This window comes from Vanellus vanellus, assembly GCF_965231255.1.
Source record: "Vanellus vanellus genome assembly, chromosome: 5".
Classification (NCBI taxonomy): Eukaryota; Metazoa; Chordata; class Aves; order Charadriiformes; family Charadriidae; genus Vanellus; species Vanellus vanellus.
Window position 1 is genome coordinate 50,873,693 of NC_138910.1, and position 23,471 is coordinate 50,897,163.

General features: G+C 42.0%; 1 protein-coding gene across 1 annotated transcript in view; it reads left to right on the forward strand.

Moving 5' to 3' along the window:
* Nucleotides 1-23,471, forward strand: part of RASAL2 (RAS protein activator like 2) — a gene marked incomplete at its 5' end in the record, with an annotated part of 192,201 nt that overhangs the window by 68,393 nt on the left and 100,337 nt on the right. Inside the window, one exon of the mRNA XM_082483300.1 lies at nt 19,680-19,807. Coding sequence (XP_082339426.1) covers nt 19,680-19,807 — 128 coding nt within the window. The remainder of the gene's footprint in view (nt 1-19,679; nt 19,808-23,471) is intronic.

Genomic DNA, 23,471 nt, shown 5'->3' on the forward strand with positions numbered 1-23,471 from the left:
CTAATACTATCCAGCTGAATTTTTATGAACATAACACAAAAATAATTAGCCATAATCTATGGCTAATTATCTATCTGCTTGAGGGTAGGATGGCTCTGCAGAGGGATCTGGACAGGCTGGACCGATGGGCCAAGGCCAATGGTATGAGGTTCAATGAGGCCAAGTGCCGGGTCCTGCACATGGGTCACAACAACCCCATGCAGCACTACAGGATTGGGGCCAAGTGGCTCAAAGCTGCCCAGCAGAAGAGGACCTCGGGGTGTTGGTGGACAGCTGGCTGAATATGAGCCAGCAGTGTGCCCAGGTGGCCAAGAAGGCCAACAGCATCCTGGCCTGTATCAGGAATAGTGTGGTGAGCAGGACTAGTGAAGTGATCATGCCCCTGGCACTGGTGAGACCCCGCCTCGAGTATTGTGTTCAGTTTTGGGCCCCTCACTGCAAGAAGGACATTGAGGTGTTGGAGCGTGTCCAGAGAAGGGCTACAAAGCTGGTGAGGGGTCTGGAGGACAAATCTTATGAGGAACGACTGAGGGAACTGGGGTTGTATAGCCTGGAGAAGAGGAGGCTGAAGGGGAGACCTTATCACCCTCTACAAGTACCTGAAAGGAGGTTGTAGAGAGGTGGGGCCTGACCTCTTCTCCCTGGTGACAAGTGATAGGACAAGAGGAAATAGGTTCAAGTTATGTCAGGGGAGGTTTAGATTGGATATTAGGAAACATTTTTTCACTGAAAGGGTTATGAAACATTGGAATAGGCTGCCCAGGGAGGTGGTGGATTTGCTGTCCCTGGAGGTGGTTAAAAAAAGGGTAGATGTGGTAGTTGTGGACATGGTTTAGAAGTGGTCTTGTCAGGATAGGTTAATGGTTGGACTTGATGATCTTAAAGGTCCTTTCCAACCTCAGCAATTCTATGATTCTATAATATCTGAAGCTAATAAAATTACGCTTATCTGGTTTTAATTACGCTTGATGAATGGTGTCTCTAAGCAGGTAGTTGTGCTCATTTCAGTGTTGACTGTTGATTTTCATTTCTTTAATCTCTAGACCATTTTGTCTGAATCCAAAAATTAACATTCAGTGGGATGAATGAGGACATTTATATTTGTAAGAGCTATTTTCTGACTCATGAAATCACAGCAAGTGAATAACAAGATCTTGCATTCCAGGTTGCTTTTTGTTGTTTTTGTGGTCCATATCCGTGGGACTGTTGGGATGTTGTACTTCATGCTGCTTGTGCAGAGGAGGCTGACAGCTGGTGCATGCAAGAATATTATCTGTGATCACCTCGAACACGAGAAATTACTGTGTGGGAATTATCTGAGGAGAGGGTAATTGTGTCCTAGAGACGTCTTGTCTCCTGTATTTTCTTTGCTGAGCAATAGGGGTTTGAAGAGATGCAGCTTTCTTAGAGGCAGCCAAGAGTGAAAGTATGGAGATTAGGAGAAAGGGCTCCCAGTGAAATAGATTTGGGGGTTTGGTGGGAGAAACTTTTACTTTGATAACAGGCCAGACAGGGTTGAAAGGAAGTGGATGAAGGAGGAAAAATGGTCTTTGCTTTCCAGAGGAGGAGCTATGTCTGGATTTGGAGTCTTTGGAGTTGGATTTGGAGTCTTTGGCCAGAGCTTCATGTTTTGACTGTTGAATCTCTGGAAAGAGAAACTACAGCTGCAGGACCCAAGAGGGCAGGATCCTTGGGAGGGCGACGGCGGGAGATGCTTATGGTCTGGGGGGTGTCTGCGGCATGTCAGCATCTACCCCATAGCCCAGGAGGGCAGCTGGTCCTTGCCGTTTCCCTTGAGAGGTAAGTGAGCCCAGGTTTAGGAAGTATGAAAGAAACTGTGTTAGACTTTTCTCAAAATTCTGTGTTCTTCTTGAAGATAGGCCTAAAACGCAGCTGTTGCCACGTGCAGAAAGGGGAACTGTACCCAGTGGTTCAGCTGTCCTGGCAGACTCAGTTCCTGCTAAGCTTATTCGACGCTGGACATGGGAATCTTAACTCTTGTAGACGCGTACATTTAGAGCCTGTAGCAAGAGGGTAAGTTCTGCTGTGGTAACATTTTCTTCAGGCAAAGCTCCCTGGTTTGCATTTCCACAAATGCTGCCTGTAATGGAACTTGGCATGAGATGAAAATTGCCCACATGCTTACACAACGAGCGTTTCCTAGGCATATTGACCCTTTTTTCCTTGAAATAACAAATGCAAAGGAAAGTATTTGGGATTTAGGTCTTTGTTTTCTTTCCAAATAATGAATAGTGTAGATTTGTAATGCTAACAGTGTCTGATTTAGGGCTCAAGCAATGGCATTTTACAAGTAAACGAACATGTACAAGATTATCTTAGTTTTCTTATTTGTACCATTTCTCTACTATAGAGTTACTCGATTGCTCGCTTTAGCTAATTAACTTGTATTATCATTTAGGCTTATGCTTTCTTGTGGTGATACTTTCTCTGTGGTAGTTAACTCAAGAGACTCTTTATGAAGTATTTATTCCAGAAGAGTCTAATCCTGTAAAACATCACTTGTTTAAAGGAAGCTGTTTATGTAAACAACAGGCTAATGCATGAAACTCTTGACATGTTAGCATTGAAACCGACTGTCCCCTGCGTGGTTTTGTTCTTACTATGAGGAAAGCTGAAGGCAGACATCTGGTCATCTGTGGGCGAGAGAGCTTTTTACAAGTAATGGGACCACTTGTTCAAGTCAAGTTAAAAAATATTTTGTACAGAGAAGGTGAAAAAAATTACTGAAATAGCTAGTTTCTCAAAGAAGCTTATATTTTAGAGAGCAGGCAGTCTTTGTCTTTATTCATTATAGGGAATATGCTGGTTGTTTTAATGTGGGCATTTGGTATAGCAGCATCCTTCTCAAAAACCACTTGTCTGAAAACCGATGCAGAGAGGAGCCAGATTATTGAGTAGCATGTGAGAACAGGTAGTGAGCAAACACACTTTTCCAGCTCAGATGTGTATATTTGTCAGCTATCACCACACATTGCTATTGATGCTGTCTATAGGTTTGAGACACAGGGGATCAGAGTTATGTGTTGGTTTAATAGTTTCTTGTCTTTGGATGAAGTTTGAATTCTACTTCTGGAGATACAGGGTTTTTCTGCAAAGCTCTCTGACTCTCCTCATCCTCCGTCTCCTCTCGTCAGGGAGGGGGATGTCAGGGACGAATCCCTCTTTCTAAAAAGTGAAATGCAAGAAAGTACACTGGCAAGTCCAATGGCAAGTTGTAAGCAGACCTGCTTATTCATTTTATGTCTGACTTCTGCTGGTTTTGCATGTTTTATAGGAACAGAAGCGTTTTCCTGTATCCCATACTTGAAATATTCCTGAGTAAAACCTTAAAATCTTCAGAGATTATTGCATACTTCTGTGATGATATGGTCTTACTTCTAGCTGCGTCTCACTTGTCCTCATCTAGGTTGCTATATATTTTCTTCTACTTACATCTATGGGTTTACAATGCATTTTTGTAGAAAAAATAAAAGCCCTTCCAATGTCATCACTTTTAAGAGCAATTTTCCTCTAACGGTCATTCAGTGACAGAGAACCTTTGGCAAGCAGTTTTGATAAATTACTACAGAAAAATCTGCCAAACTTTAAATTCTTGCTGTGTGTCTCCATCTACCTCATAACTCCTATTAGCTCTGGCTGCACTTGTACATGAGAAGAGGCTTTGTCAGCGACACCTCTCCAGGTAGTGCCACTGAATGAGCTGCATGTGAGGGGAAAAAGGTAAATACACAGGTCTGAATAGCTCCCAGTTGCCTACAGTCATCACCGCTCAAGCAGCGCCTTTTTTACATTACTGATCAAGTATATTGGCTGTGTCCTGTATAAATAGCCTGTCTTAGTAACCAGTTCCTCTGCGAGCTTTATTAAGCAATGAAGACTTGCGTGCTTAATATGCTAAGACGCTAGCATTTTCAGGCTGGAGTTGCTGAACACGTGGTGCTTAGCAAGGGCAGGCTTCTGGCTGCAGTGTGGTTGGTGGTGGGTTTCCAGTCAGCCCTCCTGAAACTTGATAAAATGAGTGGGGTTCAAGCCACCGATGTCTTGAAATGACAGTCTTTTCCTTTACTGAGGTAGTACGAAATGGTACAGAGACTTATTTTGATGGGGCTGGATGGGGATTTGAGCAACCTTGTCTAGTGGGAGGTGTCCGTTTCTATGGCAGGGAGGTTGGAACTCAATGATCTTCAAGGTCCCTTCCAACCTAAACCATTCTATGATTCTTAAGGAAAATAGGAGGAAGTTCTGAAAAGGAATGGGAGAGGAAGAAATAATCGTTCAGTGTCTGCAACATTGGAGTCACATAATTTGCTTCAACGTTGGTTTTCATGATTTCTGACTGTGACTTTCCACCCCCACTTGCATGTGTCACTGTCACATGAAGATTTGACTCTTATTTGCCATGTCTCAATGTTAGAGAAGACCTGTATTGGTAAAAGTCTTTTATCCAGAAGACTTGTAGAAAGCATGGGACACCTAAGAAAGTGTTGAATACTCTGGCAGAGTGGGAGGTGAGGCCCTCCTGACTTTGTGGGATTAGGCATTAAGAGGTTTATTTATCTTTTACTGTTAAAAGACAATCTAAAAGAAATTGCTGAGCTAGTCGCTGTGATACTTCAGAAAAGTCAGTGGAATAACAGTGTACATAATAATAAGGAAAAAGCAAAGCAACATACCGCAGTAAAAGATGGTGCAAAATTGTCTTGATCTAGATTGTGTCCAAAATCAGGCTGGTGCCCTCCTACATGCTCGTCGGGTGCTGGTGAGCGCAAGTCAGGGCAGGGCAGCTGGGGGGTAGCAGAGACGGGCAGCCCTGCGCTGCTGATAACCGGGCATCTCCACTCGGGCACTGCCCCATGCTGCTTCCAGACTGGACTAGCTTCTAGGTCTACCCAGCGCTGCTAATTACTTTTTTCCCCCTCCCCATACAGATACCTGACGGCTGCAGCCACTATTTTAGCTGTGCTAACAAGGTAGTTTTTAGCTGGCTTATCCACAGCAGCAGGCAGCTCAATGCAGGTTGCCACAAATCCTGCCTGAGGAGCTCGTTATAATGACAGGTCATTAGCTCCTGCTTAGATATAGTCTAATAGCTGCAAAAGGGGAAAACTTCTTTACAGGAAATACGTCTTTCCTTCTTCGTTGTGGAGTTTTCTTCTGAGCTTTCTGTGAATGCTACGTGTCTATGAACAGGCGTGAAGGCCCTTGAATATAATTGTAAAATGCCATTGGGTTTGTCTGGGAGGAGTTCTATGTGTAGAGCAGGAGTTTTGAGTTACTTTAACAAAAGACATGAATGGCTTAAATGTACTAATTGAGAAATTTGTGTTTGCACAGCAACCAAAACAATTTATTGCCTGCATATGGAAGGTCTCGAATTTGGTGGATGTAGCTCTACAACAGCCTCACTGCGCTCTGCAGCATATGTGCCCAGACATCTGACACCTTCCTACTGTTACTGTGGAAACTATAATTTCTAACTCCAGACTTGTATGTCCCTGAAACGGGGTGTTTTTTTCTGCTGAGGCGAAAGGGGACAAAGTCTGCAGATGAGAAAGAAATAGTCCTGTGCAATAGGAACCCAGCTGGTGCACTAACTGTATCTAATTTACGTGGTTGTACTTGATGGGGAATCACATGCTCAAATGGATGTAGATGCATTTATTTCAATGGCGAAACCCCAAGTAGGCATGCTATATATGAACTTAGATGTATGAACCTAAGGAGACCTATCCTGAGAAATTGAAACCGTAGAATGCAAGGGGAAGAAAAACATCCTTACTGAGTCATATGTTTCTGAATTGTCAAGCATGTGGAGGGGAAAATAGCCTCATCAGACTCCATCCCTGCCCCAAATAGACCCAGGCTGAATTGAAAACACATATAGCAATCTCCACTCTGAATAACTTCTGCATAGCTATATAATTTCAAAGAGGAATGCTTTCGGGGTGATGATAGGTTTTGTCTACATCTGTAATGTCTCATTTGTCTTTGGATACCTAACAGCCTTTGCTTTGTTTATGCAGAGATGAGCAAACATGAAACTGAATGTACTTTTCAATGATCAATGTAAATCAACGTGAAAAATGGAGATCATTATAAAATGTATACACACATATATATTCAGCAAGGTTTACTAAATTGATTGCTCCTAAACCTGGAGCTTGACTCCTCTAATGTGCAGAGAATTCACAAAGAGACAGTCATAGCCCAAGGACAGTGAAGTGTGGTCACTGATGGATAAAATAAAATTCAAGCCTGTTTGCATTTTAATGGATTTTAATCGCAGGAGAGTTTGGGGGAAAAAAAAAAAAAACAACAGATTTTTTTTTTTTTTTCTCTCTTCATCATCATCGTGTCTGATTGCTTCAGGGCTAGCAAAACTGGTCCCAGGTACCAAGATATCATTGTCAGTTCTCATCCTGTTGTTAGGAGTCTCTTACAAAGACAGGGGATGTGCATGATCATCATTAGTCACTGAGAGCAAAACAAATAGTACTGAAATAGTACTGGTCTGTAGATGTGGTGAGGGAAGCAGAGCTTAATTTTTTTGGCAAACTAAGTAGTAAGGAGGAAATGAACAAGATGCCATAGATGGTTTTTATCGCCAGAGATTTACTAAAATAAGTTTGACATCCATCAGGGCTTGGGGGTAGGGTACCATCCTGCTCTAATGATGTGGAAGCAGCACCGTCTGTCTGTAACAAAGTAAAACTCTTGAAGCAGTACCACTCTTTGGTACTGCCTCTCATCTGTTTGTCGTTTCTGCTGTCTGTGACAAGATTTTCATACGTATTTTAAATGTTCTTGCTTTGTACTGCTAGTGTGGACTAGCTCTGCCTGATTCACCACTCCCTCCTGCTGTCTGTACTGCTGCTGCTTGTTTCATCTGAAACACCATTCCCTGTGTAATAATATTCGGTGAAATTTATCCCTCAAGCCCCCGAAAGAGTTTTTGTTCAAGAACACCATTGCAAAGACAGCTAAGCAGGGTATTTTGTGATAATACTGTCACGTCAAAAAAAAAAAAATAGGAGTGGGGGAGGGGAGTGAAATGGAGGATGTTTGAAATGCCAAGATATTTTATAATGGGCAGAAAATAGAGAAGCTCAAGTTTTTTGCCCTGTATTTTCTTTTGTTATATCACTAAGTGGATGTTTGCGTCTGTTTATACTCTGATTTCGTGTGTGTTTTGAAATCTCATTGTACTCGGTGGTGGAAAATTGGCTGCTTAAGTAAAGGCATGCTAAGGACAGCTATCTACAGTAGCTGGAAGGAAATGCTTCTCAAATGTATTGTCCAAGTTGGTTCTAGTTAATAGTCTCTTGGGTATGTGAACTTTCCTTACCTTCTCCACCCATCTTCTGGCAGCAAACAGAATTCTTAGTATTTTGATTTAAAAATAAATTAATTAATAAAAATCTGCTGCCTCTGTAAATTGTTTCTCAATAGGAGTGAAATGAATTTAAGTAGTAACTCATAAAATCACTTGTGTGGGTTGATTGTTCCTACTGGGGGGGAGCCCCACAGAACAGTACCATAAAGCAAATCTCTTCAAACTGGATGAAAATTACTATATAAATAGGATTCCCCTCTCCCTTTCCTCCTGGTTTGGTTGGATTTACTGTTACAGAATGCAGTTGCGCAGCGGGACTGCTAATTAGATGTTATCAGGCCTGTTTCTGCAAGGTTGTGACCTATAAATTTCTGTTTAGCATTGCTGTAGGAAAGACGTTTTCTCTCCACTGGTTATTTATCCTTATTGGGTTCATTTGTTCTCCTTCTAGGATTTTGGAGATGAGCACCTGTGGCTTTACTCTTCTGATAGAAGGGGGCTTGGGGGCTGGGGGGGCTTCATGATGTCAGTTTACAAAACATATGGCAGGGAAAACGTTTGGGAACAAGTGCGTGTTTGCGCTTAGGGAACTTGTGGCATTACCACTAAGCATCAGAGAAATGACGTAAAAAAAAAAAAAAACCAACATAGTAAATAATGTAAGGTTTAGTCCTCACAAGCTTTATATTTTGCAGGTTTTGGGAAACGTAGCAGGAGTAAGGAGGAAAAACTTAGTAGGTGTGGGGTCTAGGTGTTTGGGGTGTCGATGTGGGATCCCTTTATTCTTCATAGCCGAGCTTACTGGAAACATATTAAGTAGAGGGAAAACCCAGTTGAAGAATACTTGAAATACTGCACCCTAGCTACAGATCCTTTTAATTAGCTAGCCCATCATCAAAGGATATATTAATCATGCTTATTTCAGTTTGCCAAAAGCATATTAAACCTGTCCCACCTGTTTTGGTCGTATCTCAGGAGCCTTGATGTCAGCATGGCTAAGATGTCCAAACTGACCTGGCCTACAAGAATGAATTTCCCCTGACACAATGTTAGCTCAGCACTTGCAATTTCTCTGCCCTGACACTGTTATTTCTTCCCATGTTGCCTCTTTCTTTCACGGTTATTTTCCTTCAACATCATATAGGGGAGGCAAGAAGAAAGAAATCACCCACTGTATTCTGAAATTTCAGAACAGAATTGAGCTTTGATTTGCAAATATTTAAATCACGCGGAAATAAGGAGAGCAAAGCGCTCTGAGTCAGAAGGCTCCAGAGCCTTGGTCTGAGCCAGCAACTCGGTGTCCTGCCTTGACCAAATTGGTGGTGACCTCCTTATGCTTAACCAAAGTGGATTTTTCTCCTGAAGCCAGCTTTCCTTCCCTAAAAACAGATACAACATCTAGGTTAAATTACAAAGGGAAACTAACCTCATATAACCTTTAACTAAAGGATAAAGAGTAGAGCTGTTAAAAGAGGTATTACAGGTCGTTACCTCGCTGTACTGGATTAAATGCGGGACTCAGATTATTTGCAACAAGACATCTCTTTGCATAAATCTAAATATGGCTCAGAATCCCCATTGCATTTATGTAAGATCCGGTCTCCTTCCTCTAAAGTTTTGTGTCTGAACCATCTTTAAAGGACGAAAAAAGTCCAGTCCTTTGTATATTAGCATTGCATTACTGAAATGCATGAAGACTTTTCAGACGTTAGGGAGAAAAATGGAAAGGGGAGTGTTCTGCTGCTTTTGTATGGGGTTTTGTTTTTAAGTAGGTCAAATCAACGAATCAGTGTGTAATAGCTGGTTCCAGGTTCTTCTGAAAACATTTTGAAGATGCCAGAAGGAAGAGTCTTTTTAAATAGCATGGGGAGTACTGGAGGGCTTCTTTTACATTATATTTTAATCCCTTGAGGTGGTCCCTTAGTAAGTCATTTGTTTTAAGTGGTTAAAATAAGAGAGCTAAGTTTAGCCTGTATGCCTGAATGGCCTGGATAATATGGGAAAAAAAATGCACACAGTTGTAGCAGATTGTAGTGTCCTGTGAACTCTCCCTTCGACAAGGGAAATAAACTCGTCCGTCTTGAGATGTCAGCGGTGGTCCCAACTCCTATATTCTCTTTTCCCAAAAGTGTTGAGGCAAAAAAAAAAAACAACAACCAAACCCCCAAAAAGAACCCAATCGCTCATGTGTATATTCAGTCTTCAAGAGATGCTCAGGTTGAAAATAGCTAAGAGTACAGCAGCAACAGGCTGTTCAGTGATGGCAGGGTCACCGAGCATTTAAAACTCCTAGCTATGGGAGAGCATCACATAAGAGCTTTGCGATTTTATTTATTTATTTATTCTTTATTTTTCCTTTTCTTCTCTCTCGTCATGAAAACTGCCACACACAGGGAAGGTTGTTTCTGGAGACCACAGAGGCTGTGTTTCTGTAGAGGTAGGTTTAAGGGAAGGGATATTCGACAATCCGGCCACGGCTCTGAGAAATTAAGTTTATGGGGCTGAGATTGTTCAGATCAGTGACAATGAATCTATTAGTTTTCTTGAAGGAAGGCTAAAGATGAAAGCTTCTAAAAGAAACAGCCTGCATGGTGTAATTCAAACTGCACGTGAAAGCCTGAAAGACGGTGTGTTTGTTTTTCAGTCGTTCATCTTGAACTTGTTGTGGTCACTATCTCATCACCTTGTCTGTTCCTGTGGCTTGTTCTTGTCCTCACAGAAATGCTTCTCCACCTTTGCTCTTCCCGTATCTTCCTCTGTGGCAGAAGGGTCTTTCTCTCTTGAAACTGGTCTGTGACAGATGACTGTCAGCTGGTTGATGCCTCATTGGCAAGGGTAGGGGGTAAAGCTATTTGTAGGGGCGGAACCTTTGGTCATGGTGCTTTTGCCAAGATCCATGCACTGCTTGTGGTACATGTATGTTTAGTTTTGACCGCAAGTACACTAGTGTGTTTTTTGTGCACCCAAAAAATGTGCAGGAACTGAGCAGAGTTTGCTTTTAAATTGTTGGTGGTTCTGGTTTTTTGGTTTTTTTTGTTTTTTTTCACAGCTGCCCTGAGCCAAGGTCCTTTCTAAGTTCAGGATGCTTTTCCTCTAGTCTTCTTCCTGCACTGCTGCAAAGAATAAAGAATTAAGAGGGAACAGCCCAGTCTGGATGCTCGGTGCTGAAGAGGCTATAAGATGGAGATTAGGAGTTGGTGAGAGCAAGCATTAGAGAAAAGAACAGAGGGAAGGATATAGAACTGGGTAAGAAAAGGTCTGTGCATAAATTAAGAGGAGAAACGGCAGATTTTTTTTCTCCCACGAATAATTAACTTTTCTGCTATTCTCAATTTTCCGCTTCCTAAACCTCTCACGAAAGCCTCTCCTTGCTTTAGGGAGAAGTGTCAGTTGAGAATCTTCTCCAAACTTGGCAGCTATGTAATAGGGGCATGTAATCTTTTATAATCCTTTCTTCAGGTTTGTAATAACCATTTCTGTTTTGAGATTCCGAAGCGTTTTGTAGGCCAAGTGGGAATTTAACTGTGAGAGAAAAATGTGCTTAATATTCAGGAGCAAAGATGAGTGGTCCTGGGCAGGGGACGAGAACTGAATAAAAAGGAAGGAAAACCTGCTTAGTATTGTAGGAAGGGTCACAGCGATGGCTGAGCAACTGCGGGTTATTTGAAATCGTAAGTATCCTGGGAACCAAATTGGTTTTTACACAGATAGCAGCTTCTGTTGTTGTGATGTCATGAGACTTACAAGGCTGCACAATGAGTTGCTTGTTTGCAGGCGCACGCGGGAAGCTGGGCTTGAGCATGAAGCGCACCTGCGTGTTTTGTAACGTCCCCACCTTGATTGGGTTGTGCTTTCTGGTTCCACTTGTTGAGCTACGAAGTGTGCAGATGATTGCATGATTTGAGGGTGCTGGCACCCATCCATTCAAGAAGGTGCTGATGTCTCCCGATAGATACATCTTTCACGCTGTCTCTCGTGAACCTGGCTGGGTACAGACCATGAGAACAGGGACAGAGAGAGAGGTGCAGCCGAGGGAAGCGAGGATCAATTACCCTTTGTAAGTTTAGCAATCGACTATGCGGCACGTAAGAAGCTTAGAGGAGCTCAGCAGTGTTCAAGCTAATTGGCAGCTTTAAACTGCTATTAAGAGCTCCCACACCTTTTGCTCAAAGAAGCCGCACAGTGACAGCGAGCTGGTGCAACTTTCTGCTTTCTAATCAGAATTACCGTGCCAGGCCAATTTTAGCTTTATGCCTAATTTTTGCTTGCTTCTGCTGCTAGCTCCTTAGCTCTGGTTTTTTAGGTCTTTGCAAGAAAGCTCGAGACTGTTGGCACATTCAGCATCTGCTTGCTAAACTACTCGTAAGATTATAAGACTTGCGGTTTCTTTTCTGGAACAACTCCATGATTTTCCCCTTTGAAAAGAAAATATCAGTGAAACTGCTCGCATGGTTGTGGCCTAACTGAATTTGTGCTCTCGAGCTTCCACAGGATGCTTGGGTACCGGGAAACACTGAGCCCTTTTAACAAATATTGGGGGCTGAGGGTGGTAAATGTGTTAGCACAGGTCTTGTGAATGGCTTGGGTCTTGAATTGCATGTCTTATAGGGAAGTGAGAGGGAAAAATCTTGGCTGATCTCTGCCAAAGCCTCAGCCTTGGTGTGAAAACTACTGAGCTTTTGATAGGCAAAGTGGCGACGTTGCAAGTATAGGGCAGATGTACTGACTCAGGACCAAGTTAAATTGGCAGAGCTGTCTGGGAGCTCAGCTGGGGGAGTGAGCCTGCTGTACCTTGCTCACTGCCGGCCGTCTCTTGTACAAACAAGTCAAATCTCTCCTAGGGAAGGAATGAAGGGGTGGGAATGATGTCAGCAACGGAGAGAAGAGGCAGCAAGAGCTCATCCTTCTGGGAGATGCCAGATACGTGGAATGGGAGCATTCTGTATTTTGTCTCCTGCAGGTTGCAAAGGAGACAGCACTTGGCTGGCTATTAGGTGTTCACTCACCTGATGGCTTAGTCCTTCCCACATAAAAATTGCTCTTTACATTTTCTTTTTATGCAGAGAGTCTGTAGGAAATTTAAGAATCTGGCTGGTAGCCCTGGTAGTTGACAAAATGTTGATGTCCACTCTTCCAACTTTAAAGGTTAGTCTTGCTTTCTCTGTGTTGAGGTGAGAGTGCTGCACATGAGAAATTCAGAGCAGAAAGGCAACCCTTCTCCCACCCCATCACAGATCAAAGCCTTCTAGCAGCTCGTGGAAAAAAACCTATGCCCTTTTCTGTTTGAAGAGATGCACGGTCCTCATTCAGAGAGGGGGGGGGAAAAACTCAAAGCAGTGAGCAGCCAATACCTTCAGACTTCTCATCTCTAAATTTGAAGAGATTCCTTCACCTATAGTTAGCATACTAATGGTAGGGAAATGGAAGCACATGCAATAAGCGTAAAAATTGCCACAATGATATTTCTGTGAGGGTACGGGGCATGAAAACTGCACCTGACTGAACAGTTTTTATGTGAATATGTCTGTGGCTGATGAGGTTCTCCACTGGGATAATGGAAAACCAGTTTTTAGACTCTGCTTGATCACTGCCACTCAATAAAAGAGTAGTGGAGAGTTAATAGGTTAGATTGGCAAGATTGGCCTATATGAGAAAAGTTAAAGATCTTGTGAAGAATTCATGTTACAGTGCCAAGTGCATTGGAATCTGAGAAAGTCATGGTGCTGGTCATGGCTTCTGCCAGCTTCTAGAATACCTTTTTCACCTACTTAAACCTTTTATGGCTTTATTCTGTGTAGAATGGATTTTCCAGGTACCTTTTTGGCTGTAACCAGTTGGGGTGAGAGCTTTTGAGATCACTGAAATCTGATGGTTTGACTAAGCTTTCTTTACCTCCTACTCACGATATTAGGTTTCCATACAAGAATTTGGTTATCATTGCATGCAGCTGCTGGAGGAGAGCAACTGGATTCAGCTGAATTGAGGGCTAGTCGTTGCACATGTAATGAAGTTGTTGAGTGGGGCTATTAAATATAACAGAAATAATTCACACTAGATACCTCTGTAATAACATCCTACATAAATAACGTGCTTCTCATCCCAAAGGATCTGCTCATGCTTTCTACACTTAAAATAACACCTGCTTCGCCAGAGGGATCTGTTGCTGACCGTGAAAATGTAGGTAGCTCTTAACTGAAACAGAGCTGTGCCACACATTGATTTAGAGGGGCAAGTGAGCAATGCCGTATCTCACAGTAGCTACAGGAAGCTTCCTAGAAAACCTACAGTCACTGCCTGTGTTGCAATTTGAAGTAAAATAGCAGGATTAATGGGTTTATTTCTATAATATGTACTGGTCATATCTCTAAGTGTGTTGTGATTCAGAGAAGAGTTAATCAACCCTAAAAGCGTCATGTTTTCTCTGTGCGTCTCTGTGTTACCACCCGTGCTGAATTTTCCTTATCATATTATATGATTAGTCATGAGTGGTTTATATTCTGTGTTGGGACATTGTGGTGGTTGTCCGTACAAACTTGGAGGGTGAGTGTCCCCTCCTTCTGCCAAGTGAATTTGTGCATCATGATAGGTTTTCTTTGAACAGTTGTTTCTGATAGTGCCTGTCTACAGTCCTGCTTGGATCAGAAACTGTTGTGTATGGCTGGGAGTTGGTTTGAGAAATCAGAAATGTAAACAAAAGCTATATATATCAGCATGAGAGAAAGTGGAAGTTGTCTTGATTGTGCTTTTCCTAGCAGACCCTCTGTAACTGACCTCTGTCATCATCTGCTCTGTGTAAATGTTGAGAGATTGTCCCTCTTTTAGCTAAGCCAGGGTTGCTCTGACGCCTGTACCTGCTCTCAGGCCAGCGGTGCTTGAATTCTCTGTTTTAAATCCAGATCCTGCAGATCTTCATCTGGATGTCACACAGCTGTCTCAAATAGTTGCGGATATACACAGCTGTATGTCGCGTAACTGTGCTGTTGCTGTTTATTTTCACTCGCATTAGTGACTTCTTTTTGCAGAAATCCTGCCTTATTACAAGATGCAGGTTTAAGGGAATGAAACATGTTGAGACGTGGTGTGTTTTGCTCTCTGCCATATCTTTCCCTTGAATCATGAGCTTCATCAGCTTTCAGAGACATGGTATAAGTTTAGTGAAGGTCTTTAAATTGCCTTTTGTCTTTGAAGCTGCATGTCAATAGCAAGGCTTGAAGTTTCAGCTTCTGTTCAATGGCTCGATAAAGGTTCAAACTGATGGTTATTGAAACTGAACTGCATATGCACAGCTGGGTTGGTTGGGGTACTGACAAGCTCTCAGATGACAGTGCTTACCTAAAGTTCTCCGAGTCCTGTCTCTATGGTAGGTACATAAAATACCATGGAAACACTGACAATTGGGCAAGTAGACCTGTTGTCAAAAGGTGTTAGGGCTTCTATTAATCTCTCTTCAAGGGGCGAAAAAAATCCTCCTTGCATACAAACTTGGCACCTATATTAGTTACTCAGCTGTTTGGCAGCTCCTTATTGGAAATACTAGGAATGGAATACGACCCTAATAAAGTTAACGAAAATTTGGCAAGTACTTCAGTAAGCCCTTGATTTCACCATAGGAAGAGTGTGGTTCAGAAAAGGAGCTTTGACACATGCCAGGGGTGCTCTTGTCATCACTGGGATGGAGGTTTATTTTTGCGTTTTTATTGATGGTAGATAGAGAATGCTTTTTGGTAAAGAGACTGAAGGCATGAATATACCTTCAATGTTTTGTTGGCCTGATTTCTGCTAATTCTGCCCTTTTCACTAGCTCTGAAGGGGAGCGAAGGTGCTGCTCTTCTGGTTGTAGAAAAGCCATTGGGGGCTAAATGGCACTGTAACGCCTGTCATCTCTTGGAAGTAATTTTCTGATTCTGCCCGTTGCTTGCTTTTTGGAAAGTATTCTCCACTTGCGAATTAAAAAAAAAAAAAAAAAAAAAAGGATTGTTGCATACTTGCAATGGAAGATTCAGAAATGTTCCCATCTGATAGCACTAGTACTACTCCCTAAATACTACTAAACTGCCGTCAGTTTTCATAAAATGTCTTACCCTTTCTGTGGGGATCAGCTTGGCACTGGCTGCTTCTTTCCTTGTTCCCTCAGCCTGCACCAGTCAACACTTTTTGTTGTTCTTATGTGGTTATGGCATAACTGTTCCTTTTTTTTTTTTTTTTTCCTTCCCCTCCTTTTTTTTAAATAAGCTCTGTCGTTAAAGAATAATAAGGTACAAGTTGTCATTTGGCTGAGAGAAAGGGAGCTTTGTGGATATTTATAACATGTCTAATGGCATTTCAGAGCCCCAAGGAAAAACAACGCAGCTTCAAATCTTCAGCTATGTCGGATGTGGCAGGCGGGCAGCGATGCTCTTCTCAGTTCAGCTGGGGAGGATGTACCGAGAAGGGGATTTTTTCCAAGCTGTTACTTAACTGATATTAGCATTTGAAGGCACATAAGGCATGACCTTTAATCCTGTGTGTAGACTAACTGATCTGCTTGCTTGAATGCTTCATTGTAATGATGCGGAATGGAAAGGATTGCATCAGACCAGAGAAAGAAATCTTCTGTCACCAGAACTTGCATATTTAGGTGTGTGGCTACAGAAGCCACACTGTAACATCTGCAAACTCGGAGCATTCAGATACACCTCCCTGATGTCTCCTTCAACTCCTGTCCAAATTACCTGCATCAGTGAGTTACCCTCCAAAGCACAAGCTTTCCTGTATGAGTTGATAGACAGTAGCCCCAAAGTGAGAAAGGATAGCCCTGGCTTTCAGGCTTTCCCAAAAGTGTAAGTGGTTCTAGTCACACGTGGACTCTTTGCCATTCGCTTCCCCAGCAATTCAAACAGTGGTGATAAATTAGTTTTATGGGGCATTAATGGAAGAGGTTGGTGGGTTTTATTACGTTCACGTGAAAAGTTGGAGCCAAGAATGTAAAATGAAAACTGAAGATGGAAAGCCAAACAGGGTTTGTAAAGTGACCGAGTGTGTATATGTGATACTGTGTAAAGTCCAGAGTCTTCAGTCTAAACTGGTAACATAACTTCAGAATAAGTTTTGAAGTTACAGCTGTTGCGAGAGGCTCCAAAGAGGTCAACCACGCAGGAAGGCTAGCTGAGAAATAATTAAATAGACGGTACAAATGTACCAAAGCTACACTGTGATTTTTGTTGCAGTGAGTTTTCTTGCAACATGTATTCAGCTTCTGTCTGTTTGATGAGATGGGCTTGCAGCGTCAGCCTCGGGGAGAGGACTGAAGTTATGGGATCTGATACATTGGAAAAACAGCTTGCAATTGCTCCTCTTTGTTGAAGAGAGTGCTTGGTCAGCCTGCAGGGGCGGTGGGGCTTTGTCCGGACATGTGTTCAAAAGGATACCAGTGCAAACACAAAATATTAATGCTGTGATGTTCTTTAGTGGTGATTGACAGCTCCAGACAACGAGATGGCATGTTACTCTGCCAGCAGTCTGTGGAAAGCTGTTCTGACGTAGCCAACCCACTTGGCAGCAGAGTCGTGGCTGGCCCGCAGCGCCTGATGACTCAGTTAAGTCCTGGAGTTGTTATTGCAATGGAAGAAGTCGTTCTGTTCTTTAATTCCTTTGTGCAGCCCATAGATCAGTTGGATGGTATCCTGCCAAGGCCCGTAGTTTGTAGGAATTCTAATGAGAAAGTCTTTTGGGGCTGGGTGAGTCGTGACTGTAGATTCTGCGTTGGAGCTAATAGTTCAGAAAGAACAGTTTTCTTTTGCCATGAAAAAGTCTACTGGCACTTCAAAACATAGTTTACTTGGTTACACTCGGCATAGCAGCTGGAGGCACTCTCTTGCTGGTAGCCCACCCATGTGAGCAGGACGGGGCACGTCTTCATCCTTTTTTCCCCTCGGTGATGTGTCATGTGCTTTCATTACCCAAGAGACCAAATCCCCAGAGCTCTGGTCTTCATGTTTCTGTTGCATACATATGCAAGGGGCCCGTGGCTTCATCCTCCTCGCTTGTCTTCCCTCTGCCAGCCCATTGCTCAGAGGTTTGTCTCGTTTAGGTGCGGGTAGGGTTCATGTGCTGCTGTTTGGGAAACCAAGGTCTAAGTGAGCAACAGTGGTTTTATTTTGCACCTGGTTAGGTTTTTGGTTGTACACTATGATAAATGTGTGAGTTGATGTTATGCCAAAAATCTACCTGGAGGGTAGATGTCTGTAAGATGGGCAAATACATAACTTGTGAGAGAGTCTGTTGTGCTCCGGGAGTTTGCACAAATACATTTTTGCTTCACAGAGATTGTGGTGGTTTCCCTTAATTATGCTTATGCCTAAGCAGAGTTTTGGGCAATTTTGAGGTACACAGCATTGCTTGTCACTATTGGAAACTGAGCTTTGTTAGGAGAGGTAACAGTGCGGAGCTTGATTCTGAATCTCAGCTTCTTTCCTGAATTATCGCATCTGAAATTATGGGAGCAAAGGTGCATCTCATTATTTTTCAGAGCAGTAGGAGCCATGCAATCCCGTTCTTTTTCAGCTTGTGTGTTTCAAGCATTCTTCTAAATGATCACAAAAATCCTGCTGCAACATGAGGTTGAACTAGGTACTGAAAGCCGGTTTTCAAGTTAATTCTCTGGCTTTAGAAGTTGACGCATTCCTTTCAATGTGGAGACAAAGTTGTTGTTATGTGCAGGAAAAGAGCACGAGGATGTTGTAGCTTTTACTACTAATTAGGTGGGATTTGGCATACACAGGGTCTGCAAGGAGTGAAGTCAGTTGGAGGGGTTCATTACTCAACTTCTAATGCTTGTGTTTGGGCTTGTGCTCTTCCTTGCCGCCGAGAAGATGCTGGGTGTTTGAGCGTTCACTGGCCTCTAGTGGTGAAGCTGGGTAGTAGCTACAAGAAGCATCTGTACTTAGTTCTGTGGAAGCACTTGGGGGGGGGGGGGGGTGTATATGTGCTAAAATGAAGCTAACATTACAAAGCACTTTGGTTTTGAACACTCATTTTGCCTAATGGGCTCCTAAAATAGTTGAAGGAGATCCTGGACTATTACACAGCAAGCCCCTGACGATATTGTATTTTTTTTGCAGTGTCTGTTTTAAACCACATAGAGGTAGTTCAGGAATCTACAGTGTACGTATTGAGTGATACAGTGCAAGTAAAATTGTATAAAATTAGAGTGCAAGACAAACCCAAAACTTAATGTTACAAAGCAACCAGAACTTCATCTTAAACCTTGAGGAAGGGACGACTTGAAACTGTTTTCTAAGTTTGTATAAATGGTGCCTACCTATGGGTCTGTTGCAGACGTCCCTTCTACTATTCATATAGCATTTCTGTCTCCTGTAAAGAGATTTTTATAAGTGGACTGCACACTTGAATTCCTAGGGTGATCTTCGTTGTAGCCAATCATCTCGTAGCACTGACAGAGTACCTTGCTGCTCCACGGCTTTCTCTGCTTTTGAGTTTGGCTGCTTGGCAGTGAAGTCTCTGTCTGTCTGCTGTGCTTGTTCATGTTCATGTTTCCCAGTCTTGCAGAAAACTTCTTAGTAGTGAGAGGCTCAATGTGATATGTAGCTCAAGCATGAGAGACTTAAGGGAAATTGATTTTAAAAGAAATTTTAAAGGATCAGCGCTGGGGACCAAACAGGTTGGATTTGGGTTTGGGATTTTTTGTTGTTTGGGTTTTGGGTTTTTTTTTTTTTTTTTGTTTGTTTGAGTTTTTGTCACTATAGTGGCTGTGGCTCAATGAAAATGTTTGAAGACTCCTATTTGCCACACTTTAATCAAGTAGCTTCCCTACCAAAAGATGCTTGTAAGCCCTTCTCAATTAAATGCCCGTTCCTTTGGATTTTTCCTTCCTTCTTCAAGCCTGCCTTCCCCATTTTCATTCCTATGTCTCTCTATCCTTAGTCTCAAATAATCTAGTTTATTAAGATTTAGGGTACATTCAGGGTGCTACCCATTTAACCACATTTTTGAGAAGGGAATGGAGGGAAGGTGAAGTTTGCATGAGAGCTCTTAGTCTTTTTTTTTGGATTATATTTCAGTCTTTGACAAAGACATTTATATTCATCTCAGTCTTGCCATTTTTGTAAGTCATGCTATAGATAAATAAGTATTCATATTGTACCTTACGTAGCGTTCCACATGGGTGCCTCTCAGGATTAGCATTTTGTCTTTTAGTATGCTGAAACAGACACTGCTAAGTACAGATTGCAGTTTTGGTTTGCATCTAGCTGCAGAACCACAGAAGCAAAGAAGGTGGTTAATGGCACATGCTAATGATTCTGGCATCGCGGTTTTCTTTTCGCAGATGTGAAAGGACCACCTACACACAGACTGTCCTGTGGCCAGTCCCCCTACACTGAAACGACAACATGGGAGAGGAAATACTGCATCCTGACAGACAGTCAGCTGGTGCTGCTCAACAGGGAGAAAGAGGTGAGAGAAATTCTTTTCAGCCACTCGGGATTTACCTTTTGGCCTTTATTGGTAAAACAAGAAGGCAGCTTTTATTCATCTCCCCTTTATTTTGTTGACAAGTTTAGTGAAAGGGTGGAAAAGGGGAGCTAACCTATTCTGTAAGTGCAGTTACAATCCAGCTGGCCCAGATGCTGGTTGCATGGAAGAGGTGACAGCAAACTGTCTGCATCCAGAACTCCCTCCTGGAGTTTTACAGCCTGTGCTTAAGTCTGCCACTACATCTTCCTATGTTATTGCTGCTTTTAATGGTAATTTAAAGCCACCACAGCTATGTAAGACTACCTCCTCACATCAGTGCAGACATAAAGGTAGGGAAAAGTGCGCTAAAGGTAGGGGGAAAAGGGGTTTGTTTGTATTTGAATTGGAGTGCTGGCCAAGAAGGTGTGTGCAACCTTGACACAATGCAGTCATCCTTGCTGTAGTCACAAAGTAAATTGATTGAGACGAAGGTTTGCCCTCTCTCTTGCTAAACGCAGCAAGGAAGATTGGGTGCCCCTTGGCATGGATACTCAAAACTATGGCAACCATCTTTGCTTTAATTATGAAATTACCGTGTTTGTGGGGGGTGTGTGTGTGTGTACATATAGCATGTAGTACTTGGCATTGTGCCTTGCCGTAAAGGTAATGTCAATATGGTTAAAGAGTAGGCATGTTTTAGTTGATTGAAACGCTGAACAAACAAATGCTGATAAGTCCTTTCTCCTAGACTATGCCATGATATGTTTTTTCTTGTGATATTTGATGTCTAGAGACTGTCGTGAACACATGAGCTTTAGAAGCATTTGATAACGCTCCTGGGTTTGTTTGTTTAATTATTCTTCTGTAGATTTACCCTGTTTAAAAATAAATGTTTCGGGAGCAGCTATACAATAGGAACGTTTTCAGGTTACTGAAATAGATTTTATTACATATAAACGCCCATGAATTTGCATCTAATACCACGGTTTACTGCATTTGGAGATGACCTGAATTTTTGTTGTTTTTTTTTTTTTTTCTTTTGAAGCTTCTGTGCATGGCTGTGTATAGGCTGAGAGTATAAGACCTGTTTCTGATTTGCACTAAATATCATCTTCAGCTATGATCCAGTTTATTTACAAGGGCTGAAATACTTCGTTGCATAGGGAGAGTAGGAAGAAATGGTTTAGAGAAGGATTTGAGTTATTAGAAGGGAAAAACATCAATGGTAATGCGTAGGAGAGGTGATCAAATGCATGGAAAATGGAAGGCCCATATCATGATGTTTGTTTACTATGTAATTCTTTTTCTAGTCTGACAGGACTGTCACCTAAGGAATTAAAGTATATACTGAAGAAACCTAAAGACATATGAGAATTATTCCTAAAACTGTACTGTACCAGCACAGCGGGGCTAAAAGGATGCATCTCATTAAAGAAATGTAATTGAAAACAACACTGGCTCTTATCACAAATAATTATCTGAAGGTGGTAATCATGCACTTACGGGTTCTTAATTTCTTCTATCACATACAGTTAAAAGCATTTTGCTGGGAGTAAGATGAGTCTTGCTTAGATCCTGAGGATTAAATATGGGAAGTCTTAAGTACCACGAGTGTATTAAGTAATTATACACTATGTTTAAATATGCTCTGTTTTATGTCAGAAGCTGGAGAAATTCAATATCAGGCTATACAGAGCCTGGGTTTTAAGTATAGCAGTTACCCCCAAAAAGTCGAGCAGTAGAGTAAATCTTTGCAGTGTGCTCTCAAAGGAGCCTGCCTGCACTATCACAATGAGCAATAACTTGTTTGGGGAAATGCTGCATGCAGATGGGCCAAGCAGACATGCCTTTGGTGCAGGTGTGACTCCACACACTGATAATGCGATTTGTTTCAGAAGCTAGTAGCTGGAGTCAGATTTGCCATTCTGATTTTTAAGTAATTTGGGGCTACTTCAAGCAAAAGGAAAAATGGAACTCCTTGCAGAGTCATGAGTACCCTGTAGGAAAATAAAAGGTTGTTTTAATCAAGCTTCTGAGTCTGTACACATGGCAGCGTACATATGAGCCCTTAAAGAAACGCAAAACATATGAGTAGAACTGCTAGTTAAGAGAGAGACACAGAGCTGATACTCTGGATTTGCACCTCCTAATTTTTCTGAAATAGAAGTACCCCTTGTAGCTTTCATGAGAAAGGGAAGGGGAGGAGACTCAGTTAAATTTTACTTGGCAAGTCATTCAGAGTTGAAAGAGGCTCTGTGAAATGTGATCTAGAAAAGTGAACAAAGGCCTTAGGCAGCAATGGGGAGAGATGCTTGGGAAGAGCATAATGATTGAAAAGTATGTAGGAGGGGAATTGAAAAAAGCCCATGGGTGGGACCACAGGTACAGGGAGCCTAAGCAAAATTCCAGGTGAATGAGGAAGAGGGAGGTTGCTTAAAGAAGAAAAATGAAGATTATGTTTAGAGTAAAATTACTGGGAAGGTGATGCTGGGGGAGGTTTTTTGATAACGTGAAATGAGGTGAGATAGGCAACAGGAAGCTGAAGATGGAGAGGTTCCTGCTCTGAACATGGAAATTGCTGACAGAGTGGGTAGGTCAGAATTTCTTTGGACTGCTGAAGAGGATCTTAGAAACAACATGAGGGACAAAATGATACCCATCAGTAAGGGGGCGGGTGCAAGGGAAGGAGGAAGAGATGTTAACAGCAGAGTGCCCTTGCAGCTGAAAGGGAGCACTTGCCTCATCGCAAGGCTGGTGTAACTTGAAAACTGTAAGTCTGAAGCATCTCATTTTATTCTCTGTGCGTTTGCTTTGTTACTTCATGAAATAAAAATGCAAGAAGCTTAGCCTGTGTGAAATTGAAAGGGAATGGAAATGTTTGATGTTTATAACGCTTTGTAAAATCATTATGCAAGTATGTATGTCAAAGCCAAAAAGTAGGAAAACATACAAAATGCAAACAGGCAAATGAAAGATGTCTTAATTGTTTCCGGTATAATGCTAAGTTTGGTTTCTTTCAGTTAATGCTCTTAAAATACAGCATTATAAGTTGCACAGATTTTTAAGACTGAGGGAACAATACAGAAAAATAAACATAGTAGGAAAACTCTCTTTTTTGTTTTGTTTTGTTTTGTTTACAACGTCCCACCACTATGGATTTATTGTCAATGCAGTTTGATAGTGTATGTGCAGGAGAGATTTTTGCGCTGTACTCTTGTGCAAGCACAGGAGTAGGTCGGAAATCAGAGAAATTTTTGAGGTACAACTTGATCCAAAAATATCTGTAAATACTTACACAAAAATAGTCTGAAGGTGTCACCTTGTGCAGAGTAGAAAAATATTAATTACTTGACACCTTGTCAACTTTATAAAATGAAAATAGGTGAGACTGAAGAATGAAGATTATTAATGAAGGGAAGAGATTGATGCCTAAAAAGTAGGTAGAAAGAAAATGAATCCCTGCAGGGACATGAGAGACGACTTAGCAAATAAGGAGTCATGAGTGACAGGAGATGTGCAATTACTACAACATATCATGGTGTAGTAATATCTAGCAGCATCATCTAAGACTAGGAGAACAGGTCTAGATTGATTCACTTACAAATCAGGTATTTTTTCTACAAGGAAGTGTTTCCCATTGTCAGGAAGGCATAGATGTTTTCAT